Source organism: Gorilla gorilla, chromosome 1, assembly GCF_029281585.2.
Source record: "Gorilla gorilla gorilla isolate KB3781 chromosome 1, NHGRI_mGorGor1-v2.1_pri, whole genome shotgun sequence".
In the NCBI taxonomy this organism is placed as follows: Eukaryota; Metazoa; Chordata; class Mammalia; order Primates; family Hominidae; genus Gorilla; species Gorilla gorilla.
The window spans coordinates 164,063,034-164,081,762 of NC_073224.2; the positions used below are offsets into that span (position 1 = coordinate 164,063,034).

The window sequence follows — 18,729 nt, forward strand, 5'->3', positions numbered from 1 at the left end:
AGGTGGTACAATGTAATCAATCTGCTATCAGGGAATGGTACCATAAAGGGGACTCAATGTTGGTCTCTGCTGCCGACAGACTGGGCATGCAGTAATGGCTATAGCCAGGTCAGTCTTGGTGACTGCAGGCTCCTGTTGCTGATCTCATGCATAAAACCTCAACCTAGAACTTTTATGCTTATTCAGATCAAGTCAGAATTTAGTAGCTCTCCTATCCAAAGCCATAGGTCTGTGTAAGTCAGATTATTCTGATTGCTGCTTTAACTCTGCTTCCCATTACAGTAACTTTTCCACCTTGTCCTTGGTGGCTGAGTGGCACAGCTTGGCCTCTACCACCCTGGGATCCAATTATTCCTATTGCAATTTGGGTTTTCCAATTCAGTCCCTGCAGTAAAGGCCTTACGGTGGGCCGTAATGTCTGTCCTACATAGAAGAGTGACAACAGAGCTCGTAAGGCTGCCAGGGCTCCTCTCACAAATTTATTTCTCATAGTCATGGTAAAAGGTATGTCATTTGGACTCTTCCAGGATGGGTAAGTGATCTTAAATGACAAACCCACTCTAACATTCCAACCTCCCTAAGCTTTGAATCCCTTCCTCTGCATTAAACCAAGGCAACTCATTCATGGTGGGCCAACTTTTGGTCTGTTTTTCAGCCAGTCAATCAAACTGTTAGATCGCTTTCTAACTCTTTGAGTTGCAACATTAAATGCACACCTGGCTTAGTAAGCCCATATCAAAAACTTCAGCCTAATCCAACTTTATGTTCCTTCCACCCTTATCCCACACCCTTAGAATACATTCCCATGCATGTTCCATGGATTTCTGTCTGTATAAAGTAGAAAATTCAAGTAGTTCTTTCAGAGTGCAATGTATCTCCTTATAGTCACATTTTGTACCTCACCTTTAGAGATCTAGTTATAGGTCTAGAAGCAAAGAAATGTGGTGGAAGTGCGACTTGAGAAGACTCAGCATTGGCTGGGATGCCATTACAGTTTCCTCAGGTAATGCTAGGTTAATCCCCTCAGATGCGGTGAAGTGGTCTCTTCTACTGGCAAAGACAACTCATCAGAATTTAGGGCCTAAATGTCCCCAGGTTCATCAGTGTCTCCCTACACATTCCTATTCCGACTGGTAGTCTCCCATTCCTTCCCAACTAATGCCCTCACTTTAACAGGAGATACCCTATAAAGCTGGGAGTTCAACTTGTGTTGTAATTCTGGCATAGGATGAGATTCTGGGTTTGATTTTCAGCAATCTCAACCCTGTGACTATAGGAGATAAGGATTTCCTTCAGGGCACATTTAGGTGCTTTCAAGTCATTTATGCAGCAATGAGCTGGCAATTTGGTGCTTTTTTGTTATTTAAAATTTTTTAGTTAAAAAGTAACACACATGCTTCTAAGTTAACACATTAAATAATGCATTAAATAGCAGCAAGGCTAATTAAGTCCTGCTTTTGGAAGCAGTGAGGAAGTGATGCACATTTCCTGGTGTCTACAGCCACCGTCACAGAATTGGAAAACACCTGTGGTTTCTAGCTAGGGAAAGCACAGTTCCTGCTAACCCTGGTGTGCTTGTTTGCCTGCATTCACCTGGAAGAAAAGGCTCAATTTCGAGTAGAAGTTAGTGACCATAAAGAGGCTTTTTTCCCATCTAAGTTGAGGCTTCTGAACTCAAGTTTTCAGATTCATGCAGCCCGGGGATCCATGGATCCCAGGTTAAGAAACCCTGCCCTTCTTACAGCCCCCCTGCTGTGATCTAGGGACACATGTGATGCCTGGTTCTTCCTGGTAGTAACAGGCAGGCCCTCACCAAGTATGTGATGGGCAGTGCCTGGAAGTCCCTTGGGTGGGGGCCTGAGCTGGCAATTTGAATCCTTGAGTTCATCCTTTGCTTTCCCAACTTTGTCTAGTGACACTAGGAGCAACCAGCCAATTTCATTATATTCATTAGTTTGCCAAAAATGTTTGGAAGTATCATATATAAAATCACCTGGATCTCTGCTGCTTACAAGCAGTTGATTAAGAGTATACGATAGTGATATTTTACTTACCACTATTGTCAGATCATACCAGAACCAAGATTTGTATTAGGGTTCTCCAGAGAAAGAGGACCAACAGAGAGGGGGCGGGGCAGGAGTGAGAGTGAGAGAGAGAAAGAGAGAGAGAGAGAGAGAGTGTGTGTGTGTGTGCGTGTGAAGAGATTCATCATAAGAAACTGGCTCATGTGATTTATGAAGGCTAACAAGTACCAAGGTCTAAAATGGGCTAGCTATAGGTCCAGGAGAGCCAATGGTACAACTCCAGTCCAAAGCTGGCAGGTTCCAGACCCAGAAAAAGCCAATGTTTCAGTTTGAGTCTGAAGGTAGTAAAGAACAGATCTTCCATATTGAAGGCAGCCAGGAAGGAGGAGTTTCCTCTTACTCATTGGAAGGCTTTTTGTTCTATTCAGGCTTGCATTTATTGAGTGGGACCCACCCATATTAGGGAGGGCAATCTGCTTTACTCAGTTTACCAATTCTAATCTCATCCAGAAACACCCTCACAGACATATCCAGAACAATGTTTGACCAAATGTCTGGGCACTCTGTGGCCCAGTCAAACTGACATGTAAAATTAACCATCAGAGGCACTAATTAGCTTTTAATCTTAAGTAATATATGCACTTTATTTATATGAGAAATTGAAACTGACACATTCAAAATTACAAAGACTAATATTGTTTATTACCATTACTTTTGATTTATCACATACCTTTAAGCATAAAATAGATTTTTCTCATTCTATATAATAAATCATTACGAGCTGGGCATGACAGCTCAGCCTGCAATCACAGCACTTTGGGAGGCTGAAGTGAGTGGATCACTTGAGCCCAGGAGTTCAAGACCAGCCTGGGTAACATGGTGAAACCCCGTCACAGCTAAAAATACAAAAATTAGCTAAGCATGATGGTGCATGCCTGCAGTCCCAGCTACTCAGGAGGCTGCGGCAGGAGGATTGCTGGAGCTTGAAAGGTGGAAGTTGCAGTGAGCCAAGATTGCGCCACTGCACTCCACCATGGGCAACAGAGTGAGACCCTGTCTCAAAAAATAAATAAATATAATAAAAATAAATAAATCATTATGGACTTTCATTTAAGGTAAATAACTTCATCTTAGGGACATTTTAAGGTATCTTAAATAAGAAAAAGTATTTTTATCTCAGTTTTGTTCATATCTGTATATATTGTGAGTGATCATTTAAAAAGATATTTTATAAATTAATTTAATAGAGCAAAAATCAATGTTTTACATAGTTGATTTGTGAAAAACTACTTTCTTTAAAGGAATAAAATTTACTTAGGTAGGTAAAATAGATTTTCTGTAAAGTTACCTGAGTTGCCTAGTGCTTTCCTTCCTGTTGTAACATCATAGTCAACATCATTGCACATGGAGGCAATTACTGAAAGACCTTCATATTTTGCTACTGAATTTGACGAAATTAAAGCCAACTGACTAATTTTGCATTATTTGAATTTCTTGATTTCATCTTTTCCTTATCTATATCATGGCTATCAAACTAATGATTCCCACTTTCATTGGAAATGAAGGAACAAAAATATAAATGCGATGATATGTGTTTACTATCCAAATTGTTTTAAAAGCTATTTGTGGGTGTCCATAAAATTCAATAATAATAAAAGGATACATAAAGAAGGACTCAAAATCAATATACTTAAAATAAAAGAATACCTTTAAGCTCAGTAGATATTCACAAACAGCATAACAAATGCCAATACCTTCTTCCGTATTAGTACCTCTGCCAAGTTCATCAATTAATATGAGCGATTTGTCATTAGCATTATGTAGAATATATGCTATCTGAAAAATATAATTTTAATATTTATTCATTGTAACCAAACAGCTGTCAATATCACAGGAAAAAATGATGAGAAACCCAGTCTCTTTATAAGTTCATCTGAAATGTATTCTTAGAGACATCCTGCTGAGCAGAAAATAATATTGTTTTCTTTTCTAAAAATCTCATGACTAATAATTCCAGTAGAATAGCTGATGTGTACATAAATAGACATATGCATATGTATATGAGACAACAGAGTAAATAACCATTATCTAAAATATTGATGCTTTAGATACAGTGAAAAAATGCAATAAATTAAATGTTTAAACTAAGCACAAAGATGGTCATTTTCTTCTCCACAAATGACTAATCAGTTACTGCTATAAAATATCCAAAACCATCTCTCAAATTTATTTAAGTATTACTCTATATCCTGTAAAGATGAAGTAAAGAAAAATTTAAGAAAATAATACCTAAGTCTTGATTCTTGGTTTAACAAATAAATTTAAATCCATGACCAATGGAGACTAAGACTTAAATTGACAGAAGTGCTCTTTTCCACTGAAGATTATTAACCTCTTTCTCAAAAATAGAATTTTACCTTTATTATATTATGACACAATAGTAGCTTTGATGGACATTTTACCTTTCTATGAGACTAAGCTTTTTGAGTGCTAGGACCATTTAAAAATACGCCTTAAGTGCCTAATATATTGCTACGATCTATTATAGATATTCAATACACAATAAATAATTATATAAATCATGGGACAAATGATAACTTTAGTCACCACCTATCTACTTGAAGAAAATTTTCCAACTAAACAGTGATCCTAAATTCATAATACAGATATCCCAAGAGTTACACTTAATTCCTTCAGTTCTAAAGCCTACTTGACGTTTGCTCAATCAGAAATAGGTGATACTTTGGTACAGGGAGTGAAAATTCTATGAGGACAAAGAAGAGGATGACTTTTGAAACCCTTCTAACACAGTAATCTTTTGTTTTAAAATCAAGCCTATGAAGAACAATAAATACTATGCAAAACGGTACTGAACCAGTTATCGTTTTCTGAAGTCTTTTACGTATTTCCTATAAAAACATTTAGGCACACTTTTATTACTTAATAATGCTAGCTCTTTCTCTTAAAATTATATTTTCAATTAAACATTGTCTTCCATTTCCACATAAAACAGAAATTAGGAGGCTGTCTTTGACTGCCCTCTGGCTCTTAGAAAAGGGTATAAGCAACATCTGCATATTTTAGTATAAAAATATTTTATGTGATAACTGGCCATTAGTGAGAGAATTTAATGTTTTTAACATAAGAAAAGTTTTATTTGGGTACCTCTTTCATTTCTTTCATAAATGTTGATGAATTTGTTTCGATATCATCATCAGTACTAATTCTTGTAAAAATCTGTTTAGCAATTCTAAAGGAAGAATATTCTGCTGGAACATATGATCCTGTAAAATATAAGGTCAAGATAAATTGAAATGTGTTTATAAAATATAATTACTAATAACATTTTGTACTTCTCAGATTATTTACAAGGATTATATGGTAGAAAGAACACTAGATATGGCATTAGAAGACATGACCCCAGTTCTATCCCTTATTATAAAAGCTTAGACAGCACTTAAACTTTCCCAGTCCTAGCCGGGCGTGTTGGGGGGAAATTGTGGTCCAGCTACTCGGGAGGCTGAGGCAGGAGAATGGCGTGAACCAGGGAGGCGGAGCCTGCAGTGAGCCGAGATCGCGCCACTGCATTCCAGCCTGGGCGACAGAATGAGACTCCGTCTCAAAAAAAAAAAAAAAAAGTTGCCCTACCTACTGTACAAAGTTATCCAGAAGTTCAAATAAGGCAGTAAATGTTCAAGTACATAACAAACAGACAGTTATAAACACAATAAAAATTTTAAATAACTTACTTGAATGATAAAGAACATTCAAAATATTAAAATGTGAAGGGAATGCTTATAAAGCTTATGAATATAATATGCCAATTACACTGATCTAACCATTATACATGGTATGTATTCAAACATCACTATGTATCTCTTAAATGCGTGCAATTATTATGTCAAAAATAAAATAAATTTAAAAAAAGAAATATGAAAATCTGAAGAAAATGCCTATAAAGCTGAAGTTAATAAAATCATTATAAAAAGATATAAAGAAATATCTGTGATTACAAACATGGAGAAACATTCAGAAGCAAAATAAAAGCAAAACATTTAATAAAAAGAAAAAAAGGTGAATTTTCACCCACAAGACTGTTTCTGCCCAAGAAGTTATTGTGCTAACCCATCTAAAATATTCATTTTTTGAAAACAAATCAATCTGATTAATGCACCAGTCTCAATATAGAATAAAATCTAAAATGCATTCTAACATTATAAGAAGATAAAATATACAAATAGTTGAAAGGGAAATGTACCACATATACAGAATTCTGTATAGGTAAAATGGTGAAATAATAGCAGCAAAAAAACCAAAGCCAGATTACTCCAAGATTAAAAACAAAAAAAGGATAAAGAATAGGGCTTAACTCTGAGGAATAAGGAGTAGCAAGAAAAGAAACCAAAAGTCAGACTAATATTAATGAAAATAAAAGTAATAATCATAACAGTAGTAATTATAATAACTGCACCTATACCATTCGACATACTAGATATTTTATATCCACTCTTCCTAATTTTCAAAATAACCCAATAAATTGGGAATTATTTTTCTCATTTTACAAATGAAAAAGTGGAGGCTCAGGATCACAAAACTAGAAAGATGTATCTCCTCCATTCTACTCTATTTTTTTGCTTGTTTTCCTAAAAGGATGAATTATGAACCTAGAGTGGCTTCTGACACATAATCTCATGATAAATGTTTGCTGAAAATAAATAATGAAGTGATAGAGCCAGAATTTGAATCAGAACTTTCTGGCTGAAAACAAAAACAAAAACATAAACAAACTGTCCATTTCCAAGAAAACAGGAATGACCTGCTACCTTCTTAAGATTCTGGAGAAGGGTGGGGACAATTTGCTAATTTAGGGCAAAGATTATTTGTCAGGCTGCATGGGTTTGAATCCTTGTGCTGCCTCTTACAAACTATATAATCTTGGACAAATTCCTTCTCAATACTTTGACTTACTCATCTATAACATGGAGTTAATAATCTTTATCATATTTTTATGAGTGTTAACCAGATAACACTTCCAGTTTCCAGGCAGATAAATGTGAAATGCGTATTATCATGCAAGGTATATAGAGCAGTGATGGGCATAGTGAACACTCAATATTAGCTACTGGGGTGTATTAGTCTGCTGCTTCACCCTGCTATAAACTCCCTGAGAATGAGTAATTTATAAACAAAAGAGGTTTAATTAACTCACAATTCTGCATGGCTGGGGAGGCTTCAGGAAACTTACAATCATGGCAGAAGGCAAATAGAAAGGACCGTCTTCATATGGGAGCAGGAGAGGGAGAGAGCAAGGTGGGAACTGCCAAACACTTTTAAACCATCAGATCTTGTGAGAATTCACTATCACAAGAACAACATTGGGGAACCCCCCCCCCTCCATGATCTAATCACCTCCGACCAGGTCCCTCCCTTGACACGTGGGATTACAATTCAAGGTGAGATTTGGGTGGAGACACAGAGTCAAACGGCATATTGGGGCCAGTGGGGAAGACTAAGGTAAAGGATTTATACTGGGTGATCTTGGGCAAGTCTTTGAGCCTGACTTTCCTCATTTTATAGAAATTCAATACATATTTATTGAAGCCCTTCTATGTGTTAGGGTAAATAAACAGACATGGGTCCTGCCCTCAGAGAGCAGAACTTAGATTTTAAATACAACTTTCTTATGGAGTTTCTAGGAAAATAAATGTGAAATAAATGTGAAGGTTATATATATATATAGATAGATATAGATATATACCAGTGTGAGTATATATATATGCTGGGTAGTATATATAAGGTATAATAACTATATACATATTTTATATATAATGTATATAATATATTATATATAATGTATACATTTATATATAATATATTTATATATTCTACATTATAATGTATATAATGTATAATGTATAATTTATATATTTATAAATAATTATATATTTATATATTATACATTATATAATATATAATACATTATATATAATATATATAATAACGTGTATATAATATATAATAATATATAATACATCATATATATTATATATAATATATAATATATAATACATCATATATATTATATATAATACATAATATATAATACATCATATATATTATATATAATATATAATACATAATATATAATACATCATATATATTATATATAATATATAATACATAATATATAATACATCATATATATTATATATAATATATAATACATAATATATAATACATCATATATATTATATATAATATATAATACATAATATATAATACATCATATATATTATATATAATATATAATACATCATATATTATATATAATATATAATACATCATATATACTATATATAATATATAATACATCATATATACTATATATAATATATAATACGTCATATATACTATATATAATATATAATATATAATACATCACATATACCATACATGCTATATATAATACATCACATATACCATACATGCTATATATAATACATCACATATACCATACATGCTATATATAATACATCACATATACCATACATGCTATATATAATACATCACATATACCATACATGCTATATATAATACATCACATATACCATACATGCTATATATAATACATCACATATACCATACATGCTATATATAATACATCACATATACCATACATGCTATATATAATACATCACATATACCATACATGCTATATATAATACATCACATATACCATACATGCTATATATAATACATCACATATACCATACATGCTATATATAATACATCACATATACCATATATGCTATATAATACATCATATATAATATATGCTATATAATACATATAATACATTACATATACTATATAATATATAATACATTACATATACTATACATAATATATAATACATTACATATACTATACATAATATATAATACATTATATATACTATATAATACATTATATATACTATATATACTGTATAATACATTATATATACTATATATACTATATAATATATAATACATTATATATACTATATATACTATATAATATATAATACATTATATATACTATATATACTATATAATATACAATACATTATATATACTATATATACTATATAATATATAATACATTATATATAATACTTTATATATACAAAATAACATATATATTACCTTCACATTATATAACTGAAATAAATTTGAAGGTTATATATATTACATATATACATATATTATATACAAAATATATATTATATATAATATATGTATATAATATATAATATATGTATAATATGTATAATATATACATTTATATATAATATATAATATTATATATAATACCTTATAAGGTATTATATATATAATCTATATAATATTATATATAATACCTTATAAGGTATTATATATATAATATATAAGGTATTATATATAATACCTTAAATATATATTATATATTATAATACATATTATATATATTACATATATATTATATAATATGTATATAATATTATATAATATATATTATATATAATATAATATGTATTATAATATATAATATATATATTATATAATACATATGCAATATATAATACATATACATATAATACATATAATACTTTACATATACATATATATTACCTTCACTATATAAATGTGAAATAAATGTGAAGGTTATACGAATATATATATGTACCCAGTGTTTGTGTGTGTGTGTGTGTGTTTGTGTGTGTGTATATATATATATATATATATATATATATATATATATATACGCACTCAGGATACCACCTGAGGTGGGAGGTGGAGGAAAATGGTGAAAGTATATGTGAAAACCAAAATGTTACATACCTTTATATATATATACACACACACACACACACACACACACACACACACCCAGTGTGAGTATATATATACTAGGTAGTATATATACGGTATTATATATATATATTTTGTATATATAATGTATATAATATATATATTTATATTATATATAGAAGGTATATATATACCCTATATATATACATATAGCATATATTATTAAGTGGTATATGTTTGTATTTTCTCTGTTCTCTTAACCTCCATCAAAAAGTTTCTCAACCTTTCTTATCTACATTATTACAGAAGCCTCCTGGCTGGTATATATATATATATATATATATACACACACACACACACACACACACACACACACATACATATATACATATATATTAGCTCCTCATAGCTAATTCAAATCACAGTATTATGTCTTACATGAATCAGACAGTATTCTTACAAGGCGAAGGAAATTAGCTAAAATGTCCTTTCAATTCCAATAAACCTACAAAATCAATAAAATATTTACTCTTCATTAACTCATTCATCTCTGATTGTCCCAGTACTAAGGGTGAATTTACACTGTATCACCAATATTATTATTGCTTTGTTCTCCTTACAATTCATTACATTAGGCCAAGGTTTCTCACCCATGATACTACTACTAGTATCTTGGGTTCAATAAATCTTTCTTATGTGTGTGTGTATGGTGGGGTGAGGAAAGCAGGGGAGCGTGGAGAGGGAGAGCTGTTCTGTGCATTGTAGGATGTTTAACAGCATTCCTGGACTCTACGCTCCCCTCAGCTGTGACAACCAAAAATGTTTCCAGATATTGCCAAATTCTGGGAGTTGGGAGGTAAGGGATCAAAACCACCCCTGTTTAAGAACCACTTCATTTTGGCCAAGTATCTCATCTCTGATTCATATAGTTCTCAAGGAAACCCAGTTTTCAGAATTAGGAGTTAAGCTGGGCCTCCATATTAAGAAATAGGTAACAATGTTGGGTCAGTGACAGCCATTTAGATGCATGTATGCACATGTGTTTGTATAATATATCAACTACTATGGCCAAGTTATTGGTACCCCTCAAGTTAAGGGAAATGTTTCTCTGCTCAATATTATATTTAATAATTTTGGAAAAAACTCACATGGATTATTAAAGGCAACAGCTTAACCTACTCATTTCACTTTTTCTCACAACAAACTTTGTTTTTGAACCAGAAATAATTGCATGATTCAATTTAGTAATATTTGATGCAACTTTAATAGTTATAGTAAGAATGTTCCCAATTCTGTAGTATCCCAAAAAAATTTTAGTGCAATGCAATTGAAATTGGATGGAGCTTAATAAATATCAAATAGTAAAGTTATAGTTTACACAACAGACACACTGTTATACTTTTAGGTAACAGAATCTGCTCCAAACTGTTCTTGGGTTAATTAGGCACATGGCCCTAAAAAAATTAGGCACAAAGCATTCTGAAAAGAGTGTAAAACTGGTCAGTATAAATAAAGCCATAACTTACCAATCTGGGCCATAATCTGACAAAGAGCAATCTGTTTTAAATATGTGGATTTTCCACTCATGTTTGGTCCAGTTATGATCAAAAAATTACTCCCTTCTGTAATATAGGTATTGTTGGCAATAGGTTTTTCCGCAGATATTTTTTCAAGAATAGGATGCCATCCCTGTTTGATTGCTAAAGTATCAGTAAATTCTGGTCGAACTTAAGAAAAAAAATAGAATGGTTTTTAAAGATTAATATATTTGTGTCTAAAGATTTTGTAGTGTGTATGTATTGTCTATATCTTAGTGATTTTCACACTGGTCAATTTGGAATAATAACATTAAGGTATTATATTATCCCAAATCCCCACCCAAATTCTTCTAAATTATAATGGACACACTCTAATCACTATCACAACTTTTATTCACTTCTAGAGAACTCTAGAATTTAGTTCTTTACCACTGTCCTGAGCTCCAAAATAGTTTATAAAATTTTCAGCTTTGTGTAGATTAAAAAGAACCAAGTAGACCAGGCGTGATGGCTCATGCTGGTAATCCCAGCATTTGGGAGGCGGAGGAGGGCAGATTGCTTGATTGCTTGAGCTCAGGAGTTCAAGACCAGCCTAGGCAACATGGTCAAACCCTATCTCTACAAAAAAAAAAAAAAAAAAAAAAATTAGCCAGGTGTAATGGCTCATGCCTGTAGTCCCAGCTACTTGTGGGGTTGAGATAGGAGGATCTCTTGAGCCGGGGAGGTGAAGACTGCAGTGAGCTGAGATTGTGCCACTGCACTCCAGCCTGGCTGACAAAGTGAGTCTCTGTCTCAAAAAAAAAATAAAAATAAAAATAAAAAAGAACCAAGTACTCATTGATTGTACTTTAAAAATCATAGTTGGTTACTGGTAATACAGAGTTGCACATTTACTTACTCTACCTTAAACACTACACTTCCCTACTTTAATATTATTTCAAATTTGGTACGCTTAGCATTTATTTATGTATTTATTAGAGACAGGGTCTTGGTCTATCACCCAGGCTGGAATACGGTGTCAAAATCATAGCTTATTGCAGCCTCAAACTCCTGGGCTCAAGCCATCCTCCTGCCTGCCTCAGCCTTTCAAGAAGCTGGGAGTACAGGCACCTGCCACCACTTCTCACCAATTTTTTTTTTTTTTTTTAGAAATGAGGTCTAGCTATGTTGCCCAGGCTGGTTTCAAACACCTAGCTCATAAGTTGAGGTATGATTATAGAATAAAATCAAATATAAAAATAATTCTTTCTAAGCCCATGGAGAAATTTTGTATAAAAGGAAATTTCAGAGAATGAGAATAGAGAAGATCAACACAAATAATTTGTTAATTTATAGAAACGAATAAGGATCAGGTCTCTATGGATACCACCTGAAGTGGGGGGAGGAGAAAGAGGGTGAAAGCATACGTGAAAACCAAAATGTTCCATACCTTTATCTAAAATGCATAAACTTGAAAACATTCATCATAAAAGTGAGGTTAGAAAAAAATTTTAAGTATTTTCAAAAATTCATTATTTATAGATATGGAGTTTCAGAATGATCCTTCTCAAACTAAAATGAAGCAAGACTAAATCTCTTAATAGTTTAAAAACAAAACTACCATTGGAATATCTGACCCCTAAAGTAGAGTTTTGATGCAAAGGAGATATAAAAGTTTGAAAAGTTTTGGCCTATAAAATACCAATAGAAAAAATTAATATTTCCGTAAGAAATATGAAAAAATCTTGATACATCCCATAAAAGTAAATTAACATAACATTTTATAAATTTTACTGCTGATTTACATTAGAAATTTCAATGTTTTTAATGTAATGAAGTCTACAATTATTCAACCATAATTATCACATACTAGTCCAGTAAATTTGCATACTGGAGTATGGTTATTACTGGTAAGTTAGATAAGAAATGTCAAAGCACTAACTCGAAGTATTCATTTAACATGAGAAAATTACTTAACATTTATATTCATGGCCTTTTTATAGACTTGGGATATAAAAATAAATTACATAATTCCTAATTTTGGTATGTTCACATCTAAAGAGGTAGTGGATTAAAATGCTCACTCTGGAGACGCATTTCTCTCTATTAACGTTTATCACGCTGCTTCTAATAAGTATTCAGATTTGAACTTTATAAATTTAGATCACTGTCATTTTTACCAAGGAGACAGCTCTTGCAGTCTTTCTTATTTGGGGAATCTTTAGTTTCTTGCAATTTTTTCTTTTTGGTTTGCCAATTTCTGAGAGAATAATTTTTACTTCAAAAAAAATTTTAAGGGTAATCTCACTTTCTTTATTTTGTGTCTTAGTCTAGGACCAGAGGCAAGAGACTCTATTTCAAGTTAAAAATTTTAAATGTCATAACTATTATATCAAATTGTTTGTGAATCGAATACAAATTTAACTATGCAATATGTTTATTCCAAAGAAAGCAACTTACCATAGTCAGAAAGAGTGCAGGCATGAGCAAATGACAGTAGCATATCCAGCATTGACACAGTGTCAGATAGTTTATATAAGCAATGAATATGTTCATAAATCTCACTAAGCAGTTTGCACACTATCCTGAAAACACATGTTTGGTAAGACATGTAATAATGTTTTTTCAAAAGGGACATACATTGTAATCGTAAAATAATATTAAATTCATTGCCTGAAGTAAAATAATATTCACATCTGAGTTATACACTATAGATAAAGCCTATTGTTCATCTGTCTCATTTTAGAGATGAGGAAATTGAAGTTTTTGCTCAAGATCACAGCTACTTAGTGGCAAAGAATCTATCTTCTGGTGTATTAACATAACATTTTTGAAATAACTGCTTTTATATGATATTAATAAAATAAGTTTTTATTATTAAGAATATTTGATATAGGTCAAATCAAGCCCTCATTATACTTGGAAAGATCCCATTTGCTAATCACTTTGTGAATTTGCAAATGTTAAGTTCAACACAAAAACTATATGCATTTTCTCTCTCATCCATTTTTTCTTTCTCTCTCGTTCTTGTTCTCTCACTCACACACATGCACACAGACACAATATCTGAATAATATAATTATTTAAGTTTTTATAAGGCAGAGTTATACTGTGATATAGTGCAAAAAGTTTTTCTCTTGCAAAGATAAATATGTACCCAAAACTTACCATATATTAAAATGTTTGTGGTACATGCCTTGAAATTGTCTTGAAAGCCCAACCTTTCTCTTTATTACTTCAGCCTAATAAGTGTTCTAAATCTTCTACTTCTTCTTTCTGGCTGTATTGCTACTATTTCATGACCAGCAAAAGAACTGACACTATTGTGATATTGCTATTGAATTATTAATATCAAGGTATAAGAAGCTGAGGACTTACAGACCATAGGAAAATAATAAACTGAATGAAGCCCAGGTAAGCCCCTGATGTGCCAAGTTCTACATCATGGTAGAATGCACATTACAGAAATATCAATTATAACAGTATTTGTTTGCAATTAGATCTTCCCCGAAGCTCCTGTGAGGCTCAGTGATTCTAATCACAAAGACAGACTTCCTTTGCTAATATGCATAATTCTACAATTGTCTGTAATTAGATAAAAATTAAACTAATACAATTGTAACAGTTTCTCAAATTAAACCAATTTAATTCAATATTCAAATACTTCAAATGTTCTTACATATAAGTCATGTGATAGATTTCTCTCAAAGATTCTTGGCATCTTTCATTCATTTTAATTAAATCTGCTGATGTAAAGCTGTAAGAATTTTTCACTTTAGAAATCTGCTGGGAGATTAAAAAACAAATGTCAAGATAAACGCACACTACTATGAAATGTAAGATTTTAAACAACAGAAATATGGGTATTTAGGTTAATCATTTTACTCTTTGAGATATGGTATCACAAAGAAAGTTCTAAATAATATTTATGAAACGTAAGAGGTAGATCACTTCAAAAGATAAAGCCAAATTTTTTTAACCCATACATTCATTTTTAAAAAGCAGGATATTTTGACCTAGTTCATCTGGGATGACTACTCTCATAGGTCTTAAAATGTTAAAAACACTACATCTTATTACCAAGTAACATGCATGATGGACATCAGTGATCCTCACTCCATCTCTGACCCCTGTCGCAGCCCTTGTCCTATATCTGAACCTCAACTCAATCTCTAATCTTACTCAAGCTCTAAAAGCCTGAAAGCTAAATGGTTTGTTCTTATCAAAAAGTACCCCCTAAGCAGATAGAACAAAGATTAGAGTGGGTTAGACTTTCCCAAACTGGTATACTGTAAAGGAGCTATATAGGAAAAATTATTCCTGTGGTACAAAGGTTTGGAAATATTAGATTTTTAAAAGTTAAGTAGATTTATTTACTTCAGGACTTTTTAAACCTTTAACAGGCAAATGGTGTGGTATTTTCCTAATTTCTTTTATCATAAACAGCTTTTGGATGTTCTTTCTTCATTTTCCTTTTTTTCTTACACCAAGCTCCCAGAACTGTGGAAAACACTGAGTTTGGTATTTCTGCAAAAGCGTCTAAATCACTCTTAGATTAGTACATTAGTTAGGTGGGTGGGTAGGAATAGGAGAAGATATAGAACATTCAGAAATTTGGCTTACAAAACTCAAGAAGTCCCAAAAATATGTAGATGTAATTCTATAAAATCAGAAACACTAATTTCCTAACCACTCTAAAATGAACCTTAATAAATTCTGAAGGAAGTTGATCAGTAGGTAGGGCTATACAATCTGTAGTCATCTGGATGAAAAATCCTCGAGCAGAGCTAAAACTTGTCCTTAAAGGAAGACTATATTTTTCTCCAAGTTGTGATATCATTCCTGGTGACCAGAAACAAGAAAAACAAAAACAAAACAAAATGAATAAATTTTAATGAGAAAAATCACTCTGTTTTAAAGAGTCACATGGTTTTTAAATTCTTATTTTATACATAAATAGGAGGTCTTGTTGCTCTTTCAAACTCTAATAATTTTTTTTTTTTGAGACAGATCTCACTCTGTCGCCCAGGCTGAGCACAGTGGCACAATCATAACTTACTGCAGTCTCGACTTCCGGGGCTCAAGTGATCCAAGTGATCCTCCTACCTCAGCCTCCGGAGTAGCTGGGACTACAGGCATACATCACCATGCCTGGCAAATTTTCTCAGTTTTTGTAGAGACAACGTCTTGTCTCTACAAAAGACTAGCTATGTTGCCGAGGCTAGCCTCAAACTCCTGGACTCAAGCTATCAGCCCTCCTTGGCCTCCCAAAGTGCTGGGATTATAGGCATGAGCTATTGCACTTGGCAATGGAAGGTTTTCAAAAGGAGTTTAGTATGAAGGCTGCCACATATGCTGTTTCCTTAAATGGCACTATACATGCTAACCTTACGTTTTGGTAACGAAAAATAAATTTAAAATATGTATGGCTAGTCATCAGCAGCAAAACAGGACAGCATGTCCTGAAAAGGCTGTTTCATCCCTACAAAAAACATTGTCTAATAAATAAATTACCTGCTATGTCATCTACAATCTCTGTGTATGTTCTTCTTGCTATGTCAAGAAATTCATTTATGTTAGACCTCACTGCATAGCACTTCTGAGTCCTCATGTTTAGGCATCCTTTCATGTATCTTGCATCATCATTAATTACTGTTTTAATCTTTTCAAGTATGATTCCAAACCTAATATTAAGGCCAAAAGAAAAACATTATAGGCAATAAGTCAAAGAGTTATTTTAATTTATAATTTGAATCACAATTGATGATAGCAAATTTTTGTTGAAAGTTATTTTGAAATAACCAATTAAGCAACAAATATTTAAATTTACTTAAGTTAGAGCTGTGACTATTTCATATTTAAACTGTTTCATCAGTCAAGACTAGTCTAAAACAGCATCAGGACCCCAAAAACAATTCTACATCTGCTAATAGAGCTCACAAATTACATATACTGATGTGCCTGTGGGTACAAAATACATCTCTAAAGAACTGTTATAAAAATTCTGGCTTCATGCTCATTCACTCAATAAACATCAATGTACACCATGTATCAAGCACTGTGCTAGGTGAAGAGATTCAGAGAAGAATAACATATGATCCCTGCCTTCGGTAGAGGCAAGAGACACTAAACACATATGTAGACAGCGTAACAGGAACCTCACAATTACCAGTGGTAAAGTTCAGTGATTATGCAAACCAGAAATCTGGTAACACATATTTTCCTCAACTTTTCCTTCATTCCATTCTATATTTTATTTGTAATTAAGCCAGTTTTATTATTAACTTCAATGTGTGGCCTCACACGGGATAAATCTTCAATTAATAGAATAACAGTTCTTAAGTATCACAAATCTTTTCAGTTCAGAACCAAGGTCTGGATTGAACCAGTGGTTCTTCAGTCCACAACTACTGCTAATAATTTAATACTGTTAAAATTAAACAGCATTTAGATTGTATTTAATATTTATATCTACTATTTTTTGTTACATTAGACCCTTCATGATTTAACAAAATAAAGAAATATATTTTTATTATTTGCAAGTATTTCCATGGAGAATGGCTTTAAAAAGAAATATTAAAATTGTGCTTGGATTTCAAGTTTTCATGCTATTCTAATTGTCCTTTAACACAAATAATCAATGTGTTGTTACCCTATTTATTCTACTTATAATGTGAAATGTACAATTAGAATTTTGATGAATAGGTGAAAGATTCTGTTAACCAAAACTCAAGTAATTCTTCCATAGAATACAATTAGAGTCTTTAAAATCAGTTATGATCAGGAAGAAGAGAATAATCTTATTTTTTATTAACGGTTGAGTGACAAAGACCTCTTGTCTTCCAAGGAACCATAGTAAGCTCTTAATAAAGGTGTGTTACAGTTCTTCATAGCAATCTATTAAAGAATAAAATAAAAAAGTTAAGGATAATCAATTACAAGATCATTCAAACATATCATTTTACAGTTGTTTAATACTTTATAGTTTACTAAGTGCTTTCTTCATTTCCTTATTTATATACTCATAAAATATATTTTTAGCTATTTAGCTGAGGATAGACTGTATCTTTCCCTTTTTCCAAATAAAGAGTACATGGCTAATTAGTGCCATCCACTGCTTATTATAAATTTTATTTTTCTTGCCTCTCTACTAATTGTTAACACCCGACAACTTACATATATAGGTACTTAAACAACTACGGTTGTACATTTAGAGTATTCTACATATAATTCCAAAATTTAGGTTAGATATACATTAGACCAAAAAAGTGCTTTGTATATTCATAAATAGAGCAATTTCTCAATTCTTATATAGTAAAAATAGGAATTTTATTTTGCTTAACGAAAACTATGAGG

The 18,729-nt window shown here is 32.0% G+C and overlaps 1 protein-coding gene across 2 annotated transcripts in view; it reads right to left on the reverse strand.

Moving 5' to 3' along the window:
• Positions 1 to 18,729, reverse strand: part of MSH4 (mutS homolog 4) — a 129,685-nt gene that overhangs the window by 19,773 nt on the left and 91,183 nt on the right. For both annotated transcript variants that reach the window (XM_031016390.3, XM_031016388.3), the window contains exons 10-17: positions 18,206 to 18,270; positions 16,888 to 17,057; positions 16,079 to 16,215; positions 15,053 to 15,156; positions 13,834 to 13,958; positions 11,383 to 11,583; positions 5,190 to 5,308; positions 3,732 to 3,860 (exon numbers count right to left, since the gene is read on the reverse strand). In XM_031016390.3, coding sequence (XP_030872250.2) covers positions 3,732 to 3,860; positions 5,190 to 5,308; positions 11,383 to 11,583; positions 13,834 to 13,958; positions 15,053 to 15,156; positions 16,079 to 16,215; positions 16,888 to 17,057; positions 18,206 to 18,270 — 1,050 coding nt within the window. The remainder of the gene's footprint in view (positions 1 to 3,731; positions 3,861 to 5,189; positions 5,309 to 11,382; positions 11,584 to 13,833; positions 13,959 to 15,052; positions 15,157 to 16,078; positions 16,216 to 16,887; positions 17,058 to 18,205; positions 18,271 to 18,729) is intronic.